This window comes from Strix aluco, chromosome 5, assembly GCF_031877795.1.
Source record: "Strix aluco isolate bStrAlu1 chromosome 5, bStrAlu1.hap1, whole genome shotgun sequence".
In the NCBI taxonomy this organism is placed as follows: domain Eukaryota; kingdom Metazoa; phylum Chordata; class Aves; order Strigiformes; family Strigidae; genus Strix; species Strix aluco.
Window position 1 is genome coordinate 47,430,542 of NC_133935.1, and position 15,331 is coordinate 47,445,872.

Genomic DNA, 15,331 nt, shown 5'->3' on the forward strand with positions numbered 1-15,331 from the left:
CTAATTAATTCAGCCTGTATTTTTACCATGAGCTGCATTAAACAATTAAAAATTTTTAAGAGCAAGTAACACTTTCAATGTTCAAAATAATTCTACTGTGGTATCACATGAAAGCAGTGTTTAAAATGTCCACTATCAGGAACTTCTTAGCTAACTTCTAGATTCAAACTCACAAACAGGTAAAAAGAAGTTTAAAAAAGCCTGAGTGGTGTGCAACATACTTCAGAGGCACCATGCAAGTATTCACTTCAGCTGTGTTTTGCCTTCTCTTTGGACTACTATCTCAGCCAATACACAAAATCCTAGGGAAGGAAATCAGTGGAATCCCATCAACGTACACCAGCTGAAATTCCAACCCTTTGTTTTCAAAAGGTATATTTAGATTTTTTTCACACACAACAGTGATACAATGCTCGCAATCAGCAGCAACTGGAAAATATCCACTGTCAACATGTCATATCTGCAATTAAATCATTATATCCAAACAGCAAGCTATAACTACTAATCAGGAAGAGTGATACTGGAACCATATAAGGAAATTAATCTTAATTTTCTCTAGAGCAAATGATGCTGAATAGGCCACATAATGATAGCATTTTACTTTGTCCTTTTTCCTTTGTAATTCATAATACTCCCATACGCTCTAACAATAATCAGATCAGCAGAGCCAACATTTCTGGCATTATATGGGTCAATGGGATTTTTAGCATTGATTTCAGTGGAAGAATTAGGGCAATGTTGACAGTATCGCATCCACAGTGTTGGAAGTGTAACATTCACTTAGAGGATACATATAGGACCTGCGTTCTGTCCCAAACAGCACGCCATCCAGGCTGGGACACAAAAGAAATTAAGAAAGGAGGCAGCAAGAGCCATCATTAAGTCAATGGAACTGCTTTCTTCGTTCTACCTGCTTCTTGTTGATAAGAGATGAGCACTGTAAATCAGAAGTGACCCAACTGAAATCAATACCGCCATGTCATTTTCATTCCAACACGAGAAAAGAATCAAACCTCAAACCACTGTAAGAAATGCAATTTTGCAATTAATACATCTTCTGCATTGCAACTCCGTGAATCCAGTGTGAATGAGGCATCTGAAACAGATTCAAGATTTGTATTCAGGCAAATTTCCAGCTACTTTAAAATATATCCTGCTTTGCTCAGAATCTTTATTAAAAGATCAGAATTATTAAATGAAGAGGTTTATTTCCCTTGTAAAATTCAGCTTCACCTATTAGCTATTAACATGAAGAGTAAGGAGGTTCCATTTTGAAACACGGCAACAGCAATTGCAGTGCGGTGGCAAAACAGTTTGCATGTGAAGTCTAAAGGGAACACTTAGAAGCACTGCAGAGTTATTGCCTAGCAGAGTCTGATGGTATCTGCTGTGCAGTGAGACACCTGCTAGTATATTAAGCTTGGCTTTAAAGAAAAATGTATTTGATGTATTATTTGGTAGTGGTACTAAACTAGTGAGCTAAGAACAAATCTTACAGAAATAAAGTACTCTTTGAAATTGAACTGCATATATTTGACTGAATTTGTACATTCATTTTAGTTCTGCCTTGTTTGGTTGTATAATACATTTGAACCTAAAACCAGGTATTGCTCAATAAATACATTTATGATGCACACAAAAAATGATGGAATGTTTTCCAGATATTTGGATGGCACCTGCTAATTGTGACAGGCTGGCTGCTCATTCCTCTGTATTAACTTGAACTATGCCCAGGGATTCCTAACCAGGCAAAAAGCCTCTGCTGTACTTTTCTGCAATACTTTTTTCTATAGAAGCCCCAGAATTGAAAAGAAATTAATGCTACTTACTATGAAAAGGCCACCATAAATCACTTGAGAAAACTTACTGTAAGTATGATTTGCATGTCACTGTGTCTAGATGATAATGACCTGCAACATTTGTACAGTAACAATGAATAACAGATAGGAAAGTAGTAACAATGAAGCTTTGACTTTGCTTATAAGTTATTTGTTGTTTGTATCAATCAGGCAAATGCTTCTCATGGTGCAAAAGACCATGCAAAGATCATACAATACAGTCACTAGAGCTGCATTTAATTTTGCAAAATGAAGATACCTTAAAAATCATTAACATTTGCATCTGGCTATATGCTAGTGTGTCTACCTAGCTACAGTAACTGAACTTTAAATGTATGTAGAGGAAGAGAAAGAAGGAAGAAGAGGACACGGGATGAGAAGGAGAGAAGGAGAGAAGGAGAGAAGGAGAGAAGGAGAGAAGGAGAGAAGGAGAGAAGGAGAGAAGGAGAGAAGGAGAGAAGGAGAGAAGGAGAGAAGGAGAGAAGGAGAAAGTTTTGATGATGGCCTGTTAGGGATTCAGGTTTTTTCTGAATGTCCTCCACTGGGCTGAACAGAAGTAGATTTATTTCATTTCCAGCGTGTATTAAGTGTTAACTAGGAGTTCAACCTTGCAATCTTTGTGCTGGAAATACCCTGACTGTCTTCTAAAGAGCTAATGGAAATTTTGATTGCACAAGGATGGCAGAGCTGCACACAAAATGTGTGCTTCCAGCGCCCTGTGAAGTCCATTGTGCTGCCTCACAGCAACAGAGGCGAAGTTGCCACTGAGCTCCTATCAGGAAAACAGTGTCATTTTATTCCAAAAGAAAACATTTTCTTAAATAGCTGCTCAGCCTACTGATGTTATCTGAGAATTCATATCTAATGTTCTTCCTCTTAATAATTCCTATAATAATAATAAAGGAGAAAATAGTCATAACTGAATTTCACATGAGACAAACTAAAAGAAGCTCCCTGAAAGCATGCCAAGTAAATACGTACGTTGTGTCTGTAATGTGACTGACTGCAACACTGCCATAAAGGGCAATCCTATTCTGAGGAAACAATCTTAACAAGTTAAGTAAATTGTGTGTATACTAATTGTTTTTACGTTTGTAAGAAGTTTTAGCAATGGAGCAATAAAGCAACATTTTATCCTAGCTGCAGGACAGCACGACTTCCTCATAATGAAGGCAACATTGACTGTAACCTTGCTCTGAACACGCGCACTAGGGACATCGCCACCTATTGAGGTTCAGCAGCACCTGCCATTATCACTGTAACGCTCCCTACTGGGACCTCCAATTTGGCCAAAATGCAGCTGTTTGAGCTGAAATCTTATCTTCAAAAAGTCCATCTCAGACTGAATTCCTCTGCAAAATTTCAGTCAACATCAGGAAGAAAGTATGGAAAAATATCACATTTTACCTTTTCTTGTCACTCTTTCTGTTGAAAAGCTCTGCTGTCCCCATGCACTGGAGTACAGGTCTAAAGGTCAGAAGGAAAATGATCTTGTTTCAGGAACGTGCTTTTTCCTTGCACTGATCAACTTCAGGGGGACATAGCGGCTAGAGTCCCACTCTCTCCCTGTGCCGATGGCTCACAGCTGCTTAAGCTTAGAGGGAGGTTAGGACCCTGAAGCAGAAAACAAAGAGCCTGTATCTCCCTTCTCTTGGCAATCCCTGACAGCCGGGGAAGAAAACTGATCCAAATGCTCCAGGGACAAAAAGCAGAGCAGAAACGAGGAAAAGGAGTTAATATAACCAAACAGAAATATTCTGCTAATGCAACATTTTAGGAAGAAGCTCCCTCTGCACAGCATCTGTTATATCAGGCAAAAACCACCAGCAGTCATGATGGTGGCTGCTGTAGTTGTGGGTACGTTATGTTCAGCCCTGTGCTCTGATCTGTAGCAGAGCTGGACTTTGTGACTGAACACAAGGTGAAGTCTGTTCTGAATACCTGTAATAGTTTATAATGCTAAATACATTGACAGAACATCTTCCTGGGTTTCAAAACGGATATCCAAATTTCATGGATCTTTTTTATTTTAATCGCATTGGTCCAATTTCCCCCCAAATGTGCAAGCACTCCATTCTCATTGACTTATTTAAAGCAACATTAATTGTACAATCAACATTTTCTGAAGGCCCACCCTGGTGTCCCTTGACTCAGCTGCAGCCATGCTGAGTGCTCACAGCTGATGATGAAGACAGTGGAAGTTGTGCTTCAAACACATAAACTCTTCCTATCCATAAGTACTAAGACACACGGGAGGGAAAAATGCTGCACTGGACATCTCATATTGCATACTCCACACTTGCTTAAATTTTAAGTTATATTTCTGTGGGCCTAAATCTCCATTTATAACATGAGGCTAGCACCATCCCTTCCCTCCCTACTAGCTTTATATGTCTTGTCCACTAACTGTTGGTGATGCACTCTGATACCATACTGGACAGCATTTAAGAAAATTGTATGTAGCAGTCAGGAACTGGGGCTACAAAGCAAATGAAAAGTATACAAAACTATTGAATAGAAGGACAATTCAGTTAGCATGGTCCATTTTGTGAACAGAATCAGACATTGTCCTATGCAGAAAACACTGGGCAACTGCATAATTAAAAAAAAAACAGTTAAAGTGCATATAAAAAAGGAAAAGAAAGCAAAAATAAAATTAACTTTAGCATTTCTCAATAACTGTACATTTAAATTACACATCTTCAATCACATTTTTTCTTTAAACAGAAGCATTTTGCTATACACATAGTATACTAAAATCCTGTTGGAGCTAAAGGAAGTACTTCCATTTTTAGCAGTGATATCCAAGTATGGCCCTTACTACACTATATATCTTTAATACTTTCAAAGGAAAAAAATATGACACTGCAACTTACAGAAGTTTCTTATGCAAAGTTGTACTGACCAGAGTGATGTAAATTAGAAGCATGAGAAATGCTGGGTGGCCAGAAAAGGTGAAAGATGTTATCAATCTCGTATGACATGCACTGTAGAAAACAGTGATGTCAGCTCCTATGAGATTTCCTATGACCTCCTATGTCCTGCTTTTAACATGTTCAAGTTAACTTGTTGACAACGGTCAGAAGTGAGACAGTTTAAAAAAATAAAGAGATCAGTAGCAACTAAGTTAAGGACATGGTGATACTTTGATGTTCACCAAGGTCATACATTCTGTGCTCTTCTAAACCAGAGATGAGTGCAGAATTATCTGAAAAGTACTGTACTCAACATCCACTAAATGCACCAGCTGCAACAGCAGAGGTGCTCCAGCTGTAAAGATGCTCCTGCCTGGTGGCAAAATTTACATCCTCCCACTGAGCAAAGGAAGACTCCATATGCGCTGTTGATCTGGGGACAGCATTGCAGCTCATTGCTTCACTGAGCCTGATCCTAGGGTGCCTGGGGTTCTTTTTGTTTTTACAGAAAACTGTATTAAGTCTCTAATGATGTCTCATTTTAAACAGCATACAGCTAACTGTTGTGAATTGGGAATAAAGACATAATAAAGAGGTATGATAAAATGGGCACACTGAAACCTGTTTAATATACCATGTAAATAATACTGTGGAAATAGATGAATATGTTTCTTGTACTACCAGATTCTTGGAGAGAAGTGGCAAACAATATGGAAAATAGCACATTAGAGCTTTATTTTACACCTAGAAAGTTTCTGATAGGTTTTCACACTTGACTGTCACAATCCAAACAGAACACAGGCATGCACAGAGGTGTCTAAAAAGCAGGAAATACTAAGCAGTGTGGATGAAAGAAAGTCTAACTAGCCAGCTTTATGATAGGAAAAAGTTATTGAGATCTGAACCTTGCTGTATTTAACAGCCTGCATGTCACAGTTCTCCAGACAGCTCCTCTGAAAGGTTGACCAATTTGTTTCAGAAACACAGAATCATCTAGGTTGGAAAAGACCTTGAAGATCATCCAGTCCAACCATTAACCTAACACTGACCGTTCCCAACTACACCATATCCCTCGGAGCTATGTCGACCCTACTCTTAAACACCTCCAGGGGTGGGGACTCCACCACTGCCCTGGGCAGACCATTCCAACACCCAACAACCCCTTCTGGAAAGAAGTACTTCCTAATAGCCAGTCTAAACCTTCCCTGGTGCAACTTGAGGCCATTACCTCTTGTCCTATCGCTTGTTATTTGGTTAAAGAGACTCATCCCCAGCTCTCTGCAACCTCCTTTCAGGTAGTTGTAGAGGGCGATGAGGTCTCCCCTCAGCCTCCTCTTCTCCAGACTAAACAACCCCAGTTCCCTCAGCCGCTCCTCGTACGACATGTGCTCCAGACCCTTCACCAGCTTCGTTGCCCTTCTCTGGACACGCTCGAGTAATTCAATGTCCTTTTTGTAGTGAGGGGCCCAAAACCGAACACAGTCATCGAGGTGCGGCCTCACCAGTGCCAAGTACAGGGGTAAGATCACTTCCCCGTCCCTGCTGGCCACGCTATTTCTGATACAAGCCAGGATACCATTGGCCTTCTTGGCCACCTGGGCACACTGCCGGCTCATGTTCAGCCGCCTGTCAATCAACACCCCCAGGTCCCTCTCTGACTGGCAGCTCTCCAGCCACTCCTCCCCAAGCCTGTAGCGCTGCTGGGGGTTGTTGTGGCCAAAGTGCAGCACCCGGCATTTGGCCTTATTGAAACTCCTACAGTTGGCCTTAGCCCATCGCTCCAGCCTGTCCAGATCTCTCTGCAGAGCCTCCCTACACTCGAGCAGATAAACACTCCCACCCAACTTGGTGTCATCTGCAAACTTACTGAGGGTGCTCTCGATCCCCTCGTCTAGATCATCAATAAAGATGTTAAACAGGAGTGGCCCCAAAACCGAGCCCTGGGGGACACCACTTGTGACCGGCCGCCAACTGGATTTAACTCCATTCACCACAACTCTTTGGGCCCGGCCTGATTGTCAAAGACAGTGTCTATCCACAGCACTGTATGGAAATTCTTCTTCCAAATGTACAATGTGAAGCCTAAAGTACAAAAGCAGTTAATTTATCACAGAAGCAGAGTTTCCCATAGTAACTAATTCAAACTGCTGATGATGCACTAAATCAGAGTGAGTGATGAACACATACACAGCAGCAAGTGAAGTTCAAAAGGATACAGACCTATGTGATCAATGAGTTGCCGCATGGCAAATGAAATGCAGTGTTGACAAACGTACAGTAATAGAGATGAGGCTCCAAAATAATCAAACCAGATATAAGAAAAATTTAAATAAACCAGTGCAGAAATGTCTCATTACAGAGCTGGAGGTGCTTCTTTACACACATCTAATCACTGTCACTAGACCTTCAAATCACTGGGCTTTCTCTCTATACTTAATATGAAAAAAACCTCACTGATAACTTGAAGAGTGCCTTGCCATAAAGCGGTAAAACCTTCCAGGAAATGTATGTAATACAGTGACACCAGTCATTGAAGCAACTATCTATTTCAAGCACACAGATTAGGAACAACAGCCTACAGATGAGAATCTCACACAGATCTAGTATTATATTGCATGTTACTGCCCTGAATGATGACTGAATGTTAATGCCAACTTACAGCTTCTTCCTCTACCAATCTATGCAGTTCAGAAACATAATCAGAGCAAGTGGTGCTGACCAAGCCCCTTCATACTCTAATCTCTGTTCTAGCTGATTAATGGTTTTTTGATTGAAAAACAACACCACTTTGTAAGAACAGTACTGGCATTCAGCAACATGCACCTCTTGAATTTCCTTGGAACATAAGAAACTTTGCACATCATGAAGGATGTCAGGACTTTTAAAAAGAAAGGAATCATCTACTATGAGAAGGAAGAGTTTATTAGACATTTTCTACAAAAATAACAACTGTGTCTTCCTCGTACGCAAGTGTTACCAGCTGTGGCTGTTACTGTCATTACTCAGTTATTCATTACAGCCAATATAAATATGTTCTCTTTTGGTTTTGTCTGTGGAATACTATGTGAAAACAGCGAGAAAGTTCTGTCTTTGTTACTAAATCTTCTGTTTGAAAATGTCACATGATTGAAAACATCATATGTCTCTGAAGGGCTTCCAGAAATTGTACCTTCACTAGGTAGTCTCTTGGCTGCAGCTTTATTGTGGAACTTTCACACTATAATCCAATGGTCTTTCACAGTATATTTACCATGATAGGAACAGTGCAGCTATTCTTGACCGATATGAATCTCTCCAAAGCTATCTACGCTGTAAAACTGAGCATCTCTACTACAATTTTACCTCCTTGCAGACTCCTCAACAGAACAGCTTGCTGAACTATTAGGGATAGCGTGCACATTTGTACATTTCCTTCAGCTCGTATTCATTGTTAAAGAATATCCAACAAAGAGCCCCACTCTCCTTCATCATCCTTTTTTCTCCTTTTTAACACAAGTGATTGTTTTCTTTGACATATAAAGGATGTTTCTCTCCCAAGCTATCTTGATCTGTTCTTCAAAAAGTCCACCTGCCAAGTGACAGCATGCAATCAGATCAAGAAAAAAGTGGTAACAATCAAAAGGTAGCTATCCCATTTTCTTCTTGCTCCAAACCTTATATTTTCCTCTCCTTGACACAAAGGTTAGCCTATCCATTGTAGCTTCTCTTATATAAAAGCTCTAATTCTGTAGCTCTTAATTAGATGATGAATCATACCTTGATTTCAATGAAACCACAAACACTCAATGCAAACATAAATAAAGGGCTACTCATTTTGGTTTATGCTAGTGTAGTTAAGACTACAGGAATACTCTTTTTTTATCACCTATAAAACACTTAAGGACATACCTAATATACTAAAAATAACTGAAATAATATTAATACTATTAACACTGATGTGCTCCACATACTGGAGGCTAATGAAAAACAAAGCAAATAAGATAAAGTGAAGGTCCTTCAGAACTCAGTTACTCAGCCAGCCATTAGAATAACCCAGGAGGAATGAATCATCAAGTGCACTTTCAGAGTATTCATTATTTGAAGAGATTTATAAATAGTAGTAATACTTGATTTTGCAGCTATCCTTGAGAAAGGCCATTTAGTTGAACATTAGAATTCCATAATAAAACTGGATTCAAGGCAACATAATGCGAAATCCCGAGTAATGGTATCAGGGCTAAAGAGCTAAAAAGCCTAAACCAATGCATAATAGAAAGAGTAAATTAGTCCTCCAGTTCCCCTTATCATTAGCAAAACTAGCCTCCCAACTCTACGCTGCAGGAACACTATTTTGTTAGACCCACAAAACACAAAGAATTAAATGATGGACAGACATTTCCAATTGTATAATTTGTAGCTTATGAACAAGCTTATGAATTTCATGTTTTGTTTTGTTCAACTTGGAGACATACACATGGAAAATCTCTATCTGGATTTCAAACAGTTTTTATAAAAGAAGTTAGAATATCATCTTCCTACTGAACTGGTGCCAAGACTTTCACTAGTCAGATTTTCACAGTTAGATTTTTCATAGACTTTCATTAGCAAACAGAAGAGCTTCTATTTAGAGCAGAACCGGTGAAAAGCAGAAATAATAGGAAAGCACTCAAATCAAAAAACAAAGCTCCATTACAACTTTATGGTAATTATGATTATTTAATCCCTGCATAGCTCTATGCTTTGATCTGAACTTCTTTCTAAATTTATTTCAGGACAACTTGCACACTGTTATTTTTCAGGCAAACATACAAGAAAGTAGAAAAATGGGGTTTGAGATGTACGTATTAAATCCTTCCCTTTCTGAAACACTGAACAAAATTATTTTTTTGGGAAAAAGTGCTATTGAATTTCCATATGAATGGATCTTTGCAGGCAAAAGTTTCTGGCAGGAATACGGATTTTGCTGGACTAAGGACAGAAGTATTATTGGCTTAAATGAGATGAGGGTTTTACCCTTGACATATACAAGATTTTACAAAGAAAACTTTTGATTTAAAGATTTCTTATCTGGAAAAGAAGATTACCTAACTGATCCAACCTGGTGTTACAACTAAGAAAATGACCCAACTGGGTCTTGTGAATAAGTTATGCTGCAAACCCTGAATGTCCTGTAAACTCTCCAAAAAGCTGTATTTCCCCAGAAGGTCTCCTTTCATTGCCTATTGCATGGGACACACCTCTCTGACATAACCAATGAATTTATTTAACTTTTGGTTTATATTTTATATTCCAATTTATTTTGGTTAGAGGTAGAATTATTCTGTTAAAAAATGACCTGATCCTAGACGTAGTTTATTTAAATTTCAAAATGAAAAGCTTACTAAGAACAGATAAGATTGATTGCTCTTTCTATCTTAGCATAATTGTATTTCAGGTGAACATCAATTTACTTTAAAGGACACTTCTAAGTAGCAGGCTGCATCATACATAATTCATCAATCACAGCTGCCTGTAACATGATTTACTCAAGCAGATTTCAATGGAATAGAGGGATTCACATTGTTTTTATGCTTTGACTTGTTTGTTTTATATAGTTTACAAAACACTCATTTGCACTGAATTATTGCTGAAAAGAGTTCATCCTTGGTAATCAGCATGCTGAATTTCTTTCTCTTCGTACAGAAATGTTACCTCTTTAAATTTCTTGTAAAAGACAGTGAGCTTTCAAATCATTGTTAAGGCAGAGAGTACTCCATGCTTATCAAAGACAAAAATAAAGCTCAAGGATTTTGTTATGGGGAAGGGAAGGCAAAAATATTTATCTGAAAAGCATTACTAGTTTTAGGGCTGTGTATTTTTTAGCTGGCTTGACATCATTTGTTATTATTTGTTATACCAGCATGCAAATGTAACTGAAAAGAAGTAGCTCTTTCCTCAGCTAGCCCTTCACACAGTTGTCACATGGATAAAATGGCTTTTACGCGGCAATCTACACAAAACGGACACAAAACCATGTGCCTGTTCAAGTGCAATCACTTGATACACCAAGAAATATAGGTGAAACTGGGGGCACCACAATATGTGTTACACTGCTCAGCGTCTTTCATCAAATTCAGCTTCAGGGATATGTAGGTGCCTCAGATGGCCCTGAAGTAAAGAAACATTTCCACAAATAGATGAAAATATGGTTTAGAAATTAAAAAGAGAGAGGAAGAGAAAGTGCTAGAAATGCACACCTACACAAAGACAGAAATGCCTTTACTTACTTGTAAGCCCATTTGAAACACAGAGTGACCCATAAAGTTAGCCAACATTCGAATTAGAGCTGCACCCTGTAGGAAATAAGAGAGAAAAAAAGAAGTCACTGGGTTTGCGTGTCAGTATTACACAATAATAACAATCTGAATTAGGCATTTCCATCCAACACTATCATCTTGGATCCGATTAATATAACCTTTATTTGTGATGGAATGAAAAAGAGAGAGAGAAAATAATACAAATGCTTTCAAAGAAAAGTGAGGAACCAGACATACTCTTAATATCCTGCCCTGTATACCGAATAAGGCACAGGCCATAAAACACACTCTCTCTACTGCTGGAGCGTGGATGTGTCAGCTTTGCAGCTGGTTACCCCCAGCCCTTCTGTGCACTCAGCAGTACTGCACAGTTTTAAATGAGGGCAAAAAATAATGTCCATGCTGAATTCTACCACAGTGATTATTCATAATATTTTTTATCTTTCTTATACTATTGTAAATCAGGATTTAGTGATACTACTTTCCTTTGTAAAAGCCTTCAAGATCTGATGATCTGGAAGTGGATCATTTTCGTAAGAATTTTACAAGATGTGGATATACATATTTGACTTATTAATATTCTGCTTATTTCCCAGACTGTTATGCAAAGAGGTAAGTGCTTGTATAACACTCTTTCTCTACTTTACTGGTTCTTAAACATTTGCCCCTTCAGGCAAAACAGAGATCTAAATCATTTCTTTTGTTTCGCAGGTGATTCTAATTCTCAGTAGTTACATCAAGAAACAGATAGATACATGCCAGAGTAGCTTTCTTTAAGGCATCCCTTTTGTGTTTTCTCACTGTCTCTCAGAACCACAATTGCTGTGCATTTTCCCCTTGCACAAGTGCTCTATTTCAAGCAGAAATATCTATGCAGATCTGATTTGATGATTTAGCTATAATATCCCACTTTACAATCCAATTTCAAGACAACCAGCCTTCCAATCCCATTAATCAAATGTTATACTTAGTACTGATCACTGCACAAGAGAGGGGACACTTGTGATTTGAAGTCAGTGAATCAAAGGCCGTAAGAAAACATGATGCTAGAACTCAACAACCTCAGCTACAGATGTAAATTCAGGAATTAAGCTAATCCTCAATTAGAAAATTTAAAAAAAAAAAAAAAAGAGAGAGAAACATTTCACAGATTCAAAAATTCACAGGTTCTAAATCCAAAAGGACTATTACAACAATGTAATCTGACTTCCTCCATTAATAGAGGTTAAACGGTAATTTAGGCAAAACCCTTATTGCTTCTCTTTACACAATAGCATCTATTTTAGGAAGAATCAAGAACAGGAAAATGTCTCACAGTACTACATAACTTGTCACAACTAATATTTACTCTCACAATGAAAATGTGCACCTTTTTACTAATTTGAATTTCTCTAGCTTCAGCTTTCAAAACAAGATTTTATGTCTTTTCCTGCTAGATTAAAGTTCAGAATAGTTTTAGTATTTCACAGTTGTCCAAATTTTAGACTGTTTTACACACATTCCACTGATTTTTGTATAGTGACTGTTTTTGAAGTACTGAAGGAATTATTTGTAATAACCAACATTTGAAATAGTGACATAAATCAAAAAGATTTGTAAATTATTAGTAAATTTTAAGAAAACACCACAAGTTCTTCACATAGGCAGAAACAACAAATAATACATAGTTAGCAAAGTAACGAAGCAAAAAAAGAAAAATCATTAATTGAGGAGATGTTTGTAGTTGCTTATCCAAATTGAACAGTAGTTAGTAATACACTAACACTATGCTATGTTTTTATGGTGGTAAATAATCTTACTGGGAGACCAATCATGTTTGGAATACGCTGCAGCATAGAAAATAATTCCTGTCAAAACAGATTATTACCTGAACAGACAAGACCATAGGTCAGGAAGCATTATTACCCTTATTTTACTAGAGGAACAGATGAGTAAAGTTCTCAGAGATGTGTAAGCAGATAAACAGCAGATAAATCTGTCGAAGCAGATAAAACAGAAGATTAAAAAAATCTAATAAATAGATGAATCCTATTTATCCTGTAAGTAGCTTGGGCAGGGCAACTCAAAACATCTGTAACAGAACCAAAAATATATAAAATATAAAAGAGATCAGCATAAATCCTTAACAACAAAGACATTTCTCCACTTATCATACATCCGTTTTCCCACTCACTTGTTAGTATTCCAGGATCACCTTGTTTCTTTCTCACAGTTTAAATTTCACATAGTAGCAATGGACATATATTTATATAGGCTCCTTAACTCTACTGATTTCTGTGAGAAGCAAGCAAATACCTTCATATGATCTCGCCCATAGAGTCTTTTACTATCCAGAGACCAAGAACTGTCAGATACACATAAAAAAATTACAGAATTCCTCTCACAAGTAACATTTATCCACATGTTGGAGAGAAATATAGGTGGCCTCTACACAGCAAACAGAATAAAAAAGCAAGCAAAGACTGAATAGGAGATCCAAGGCACAAAGGCAGGATTGATCCCTTTTCACATCTATTTAGAAGTACTTTCTACCAATTAATTACCTTCAGGAAATCCACAAGTCCTACTTACAGCTTCCAGAACAATATGCTTGTCCCAGTTCTGCCATATTCCCCACAAAGGGAAAGCAAACACTTCTTGACTTACTTGAGGAAGGGAAGGGATTCTAAAGAAAAAGGGGAAAACAGAAAAACAGAGAACCTCGAGAGGAAAAAACTGTCTTGGGGAGAACGGAGGAGAAGCGGAAGCAAATGCAGCCCTTTGTGTGAAAGGAAAAGAAATGGAAGGAAGAAAAGGAAGGAAACTCCACCTTTCTTGCACTAGGAGAGTAGGCAGAAAAGACAACAGTGATCCTTTTGTAAGAAGAGCAGAAGCAATCCCAGCTCTGGGAATGAAAGGGAAAGGCAGCAAACACTGGCACTCTGACTGGAGATGAGGAGAAACAGGTTTGCAGGCAGAAGAATAAAAGCAAGAGGTATGCAGAGTAACTGGCATAATGTAGAGGGGCTTACTAAGAAGAGGAGATTGAAAGATGACCCTAAGCCGAGGGTACTGGGAGGTAAAGAAGGTACGTGCAGTAAGTTCAGTTACAGGAGTAATAGAATACGTGGCCTTGGGGTCATCTGAATGGCCACATGTGCCAGCATTTTCACTGCCTATCTGCCTAGCAAGCAGTGAACTAGATGAAGTCCAGAGGACCTATGCTTCCATACCTTCTGAAAGCTTCTCTAACCTAGACCTAAACCTACAAAAAAATCCTAAATCACAACAAATCTGTCCTGCTGCAGAGGATGCCCTTGGGAACCTGTCAGCATTGTTCCCTGAATGTCCTGACATGCAACCGATCCGCTCCCTGCTTCACTCTCAGGGCCTCTTCTGCTCTGCCAACATTTGTCCAACCAAGGAATGACATATGGAGTCTTGAGGAGTGAATCTGGCTCTCCTACAGGCCAGAATGTCTGCTTATTGATGATTTAAGTGCTTTCCTCCAGGCAGTGGATGACTCAATACTTTGTCAAGAGGTAAAACACATTGGTTTAACAGGTCTAGTGGAAATCAATTCTCTCCTATTCAAAAAATGTACCCATGCTCTGCCAGTGTACCCCATCTTAATGAAAGTCAAACTCAGACAAATACACTAGATGCTCAGTCAATGATTAATGGCACTATCTGGCTCCGGTGAAGCACTGTTTATTAACAGATATCATAATTGCTTCATAAGACACTGATATCAATATCCTGCAAATTAAAGGGAAACTGAGGCACATCATAGTTAAATCATTTGCCGAAGATCACCCAGCATGCTGCTCATATATGACACAGTTGAAGCTTCCTCGGCCTCAGCACTGTGACTTCACTGCTATACGAAAAGAAGGTAGAACATGTCGGCTACTCCACTGAAATTAACTGCATACACAGTCCTTTTCTGCAAAGTGTTCTTGGGAAAAGGCATCTTCATGGGCAATTAGCCAACACTGCCTGAAGTGCTGGAAGTTTATGCTCTTTCTTTCCCTGAATAAACTTGTTTGCACACTCACACCATGGTAAAGGCCATCCATTACTAAAACTAGGAGCAAAATTCCTTTATATATGAGCTGAACTTGTCTTTGAAATCTACAAAATGCAGACTCACAGTTAAGGCATTCAGTCTAACTCTCTTCATGCCAACATAAAATAACTTGATTGCAACCTTGATCTCAGATTAAATGAAACTAATTTTTAAAGACCCACTCCTACATTTATTGATCCTGCGACATCACTACAGGTCACAATTACTGAAAGTTAAATTAATTCTCTGACTTAC

General features: G+C 38.5%; 1 protein-coding gene across 1 annotated transcript in view; it reads right to left on the minus strand.

Moving 5' to 3' along the window:
* The window catches only part of TRHDE (thyrotropin releasing hormone degrading enzyme), a 225,056-nt gene that overhangs the window by 91,098 nt on the left and 118,627 nt on the right, over positions 1-15,331 (minus strand). Inside the window, exon 7 of the mRNA XM_074827229.1 lies at positions 10,999-11,064. Coding sequence (XP_074683330.1) covers positions 10,999-11,064 — 66 coding nt within the window. The remainder of the gene's footprint in view (positions 1-10,998; positions 11,065-15,331) is intronic.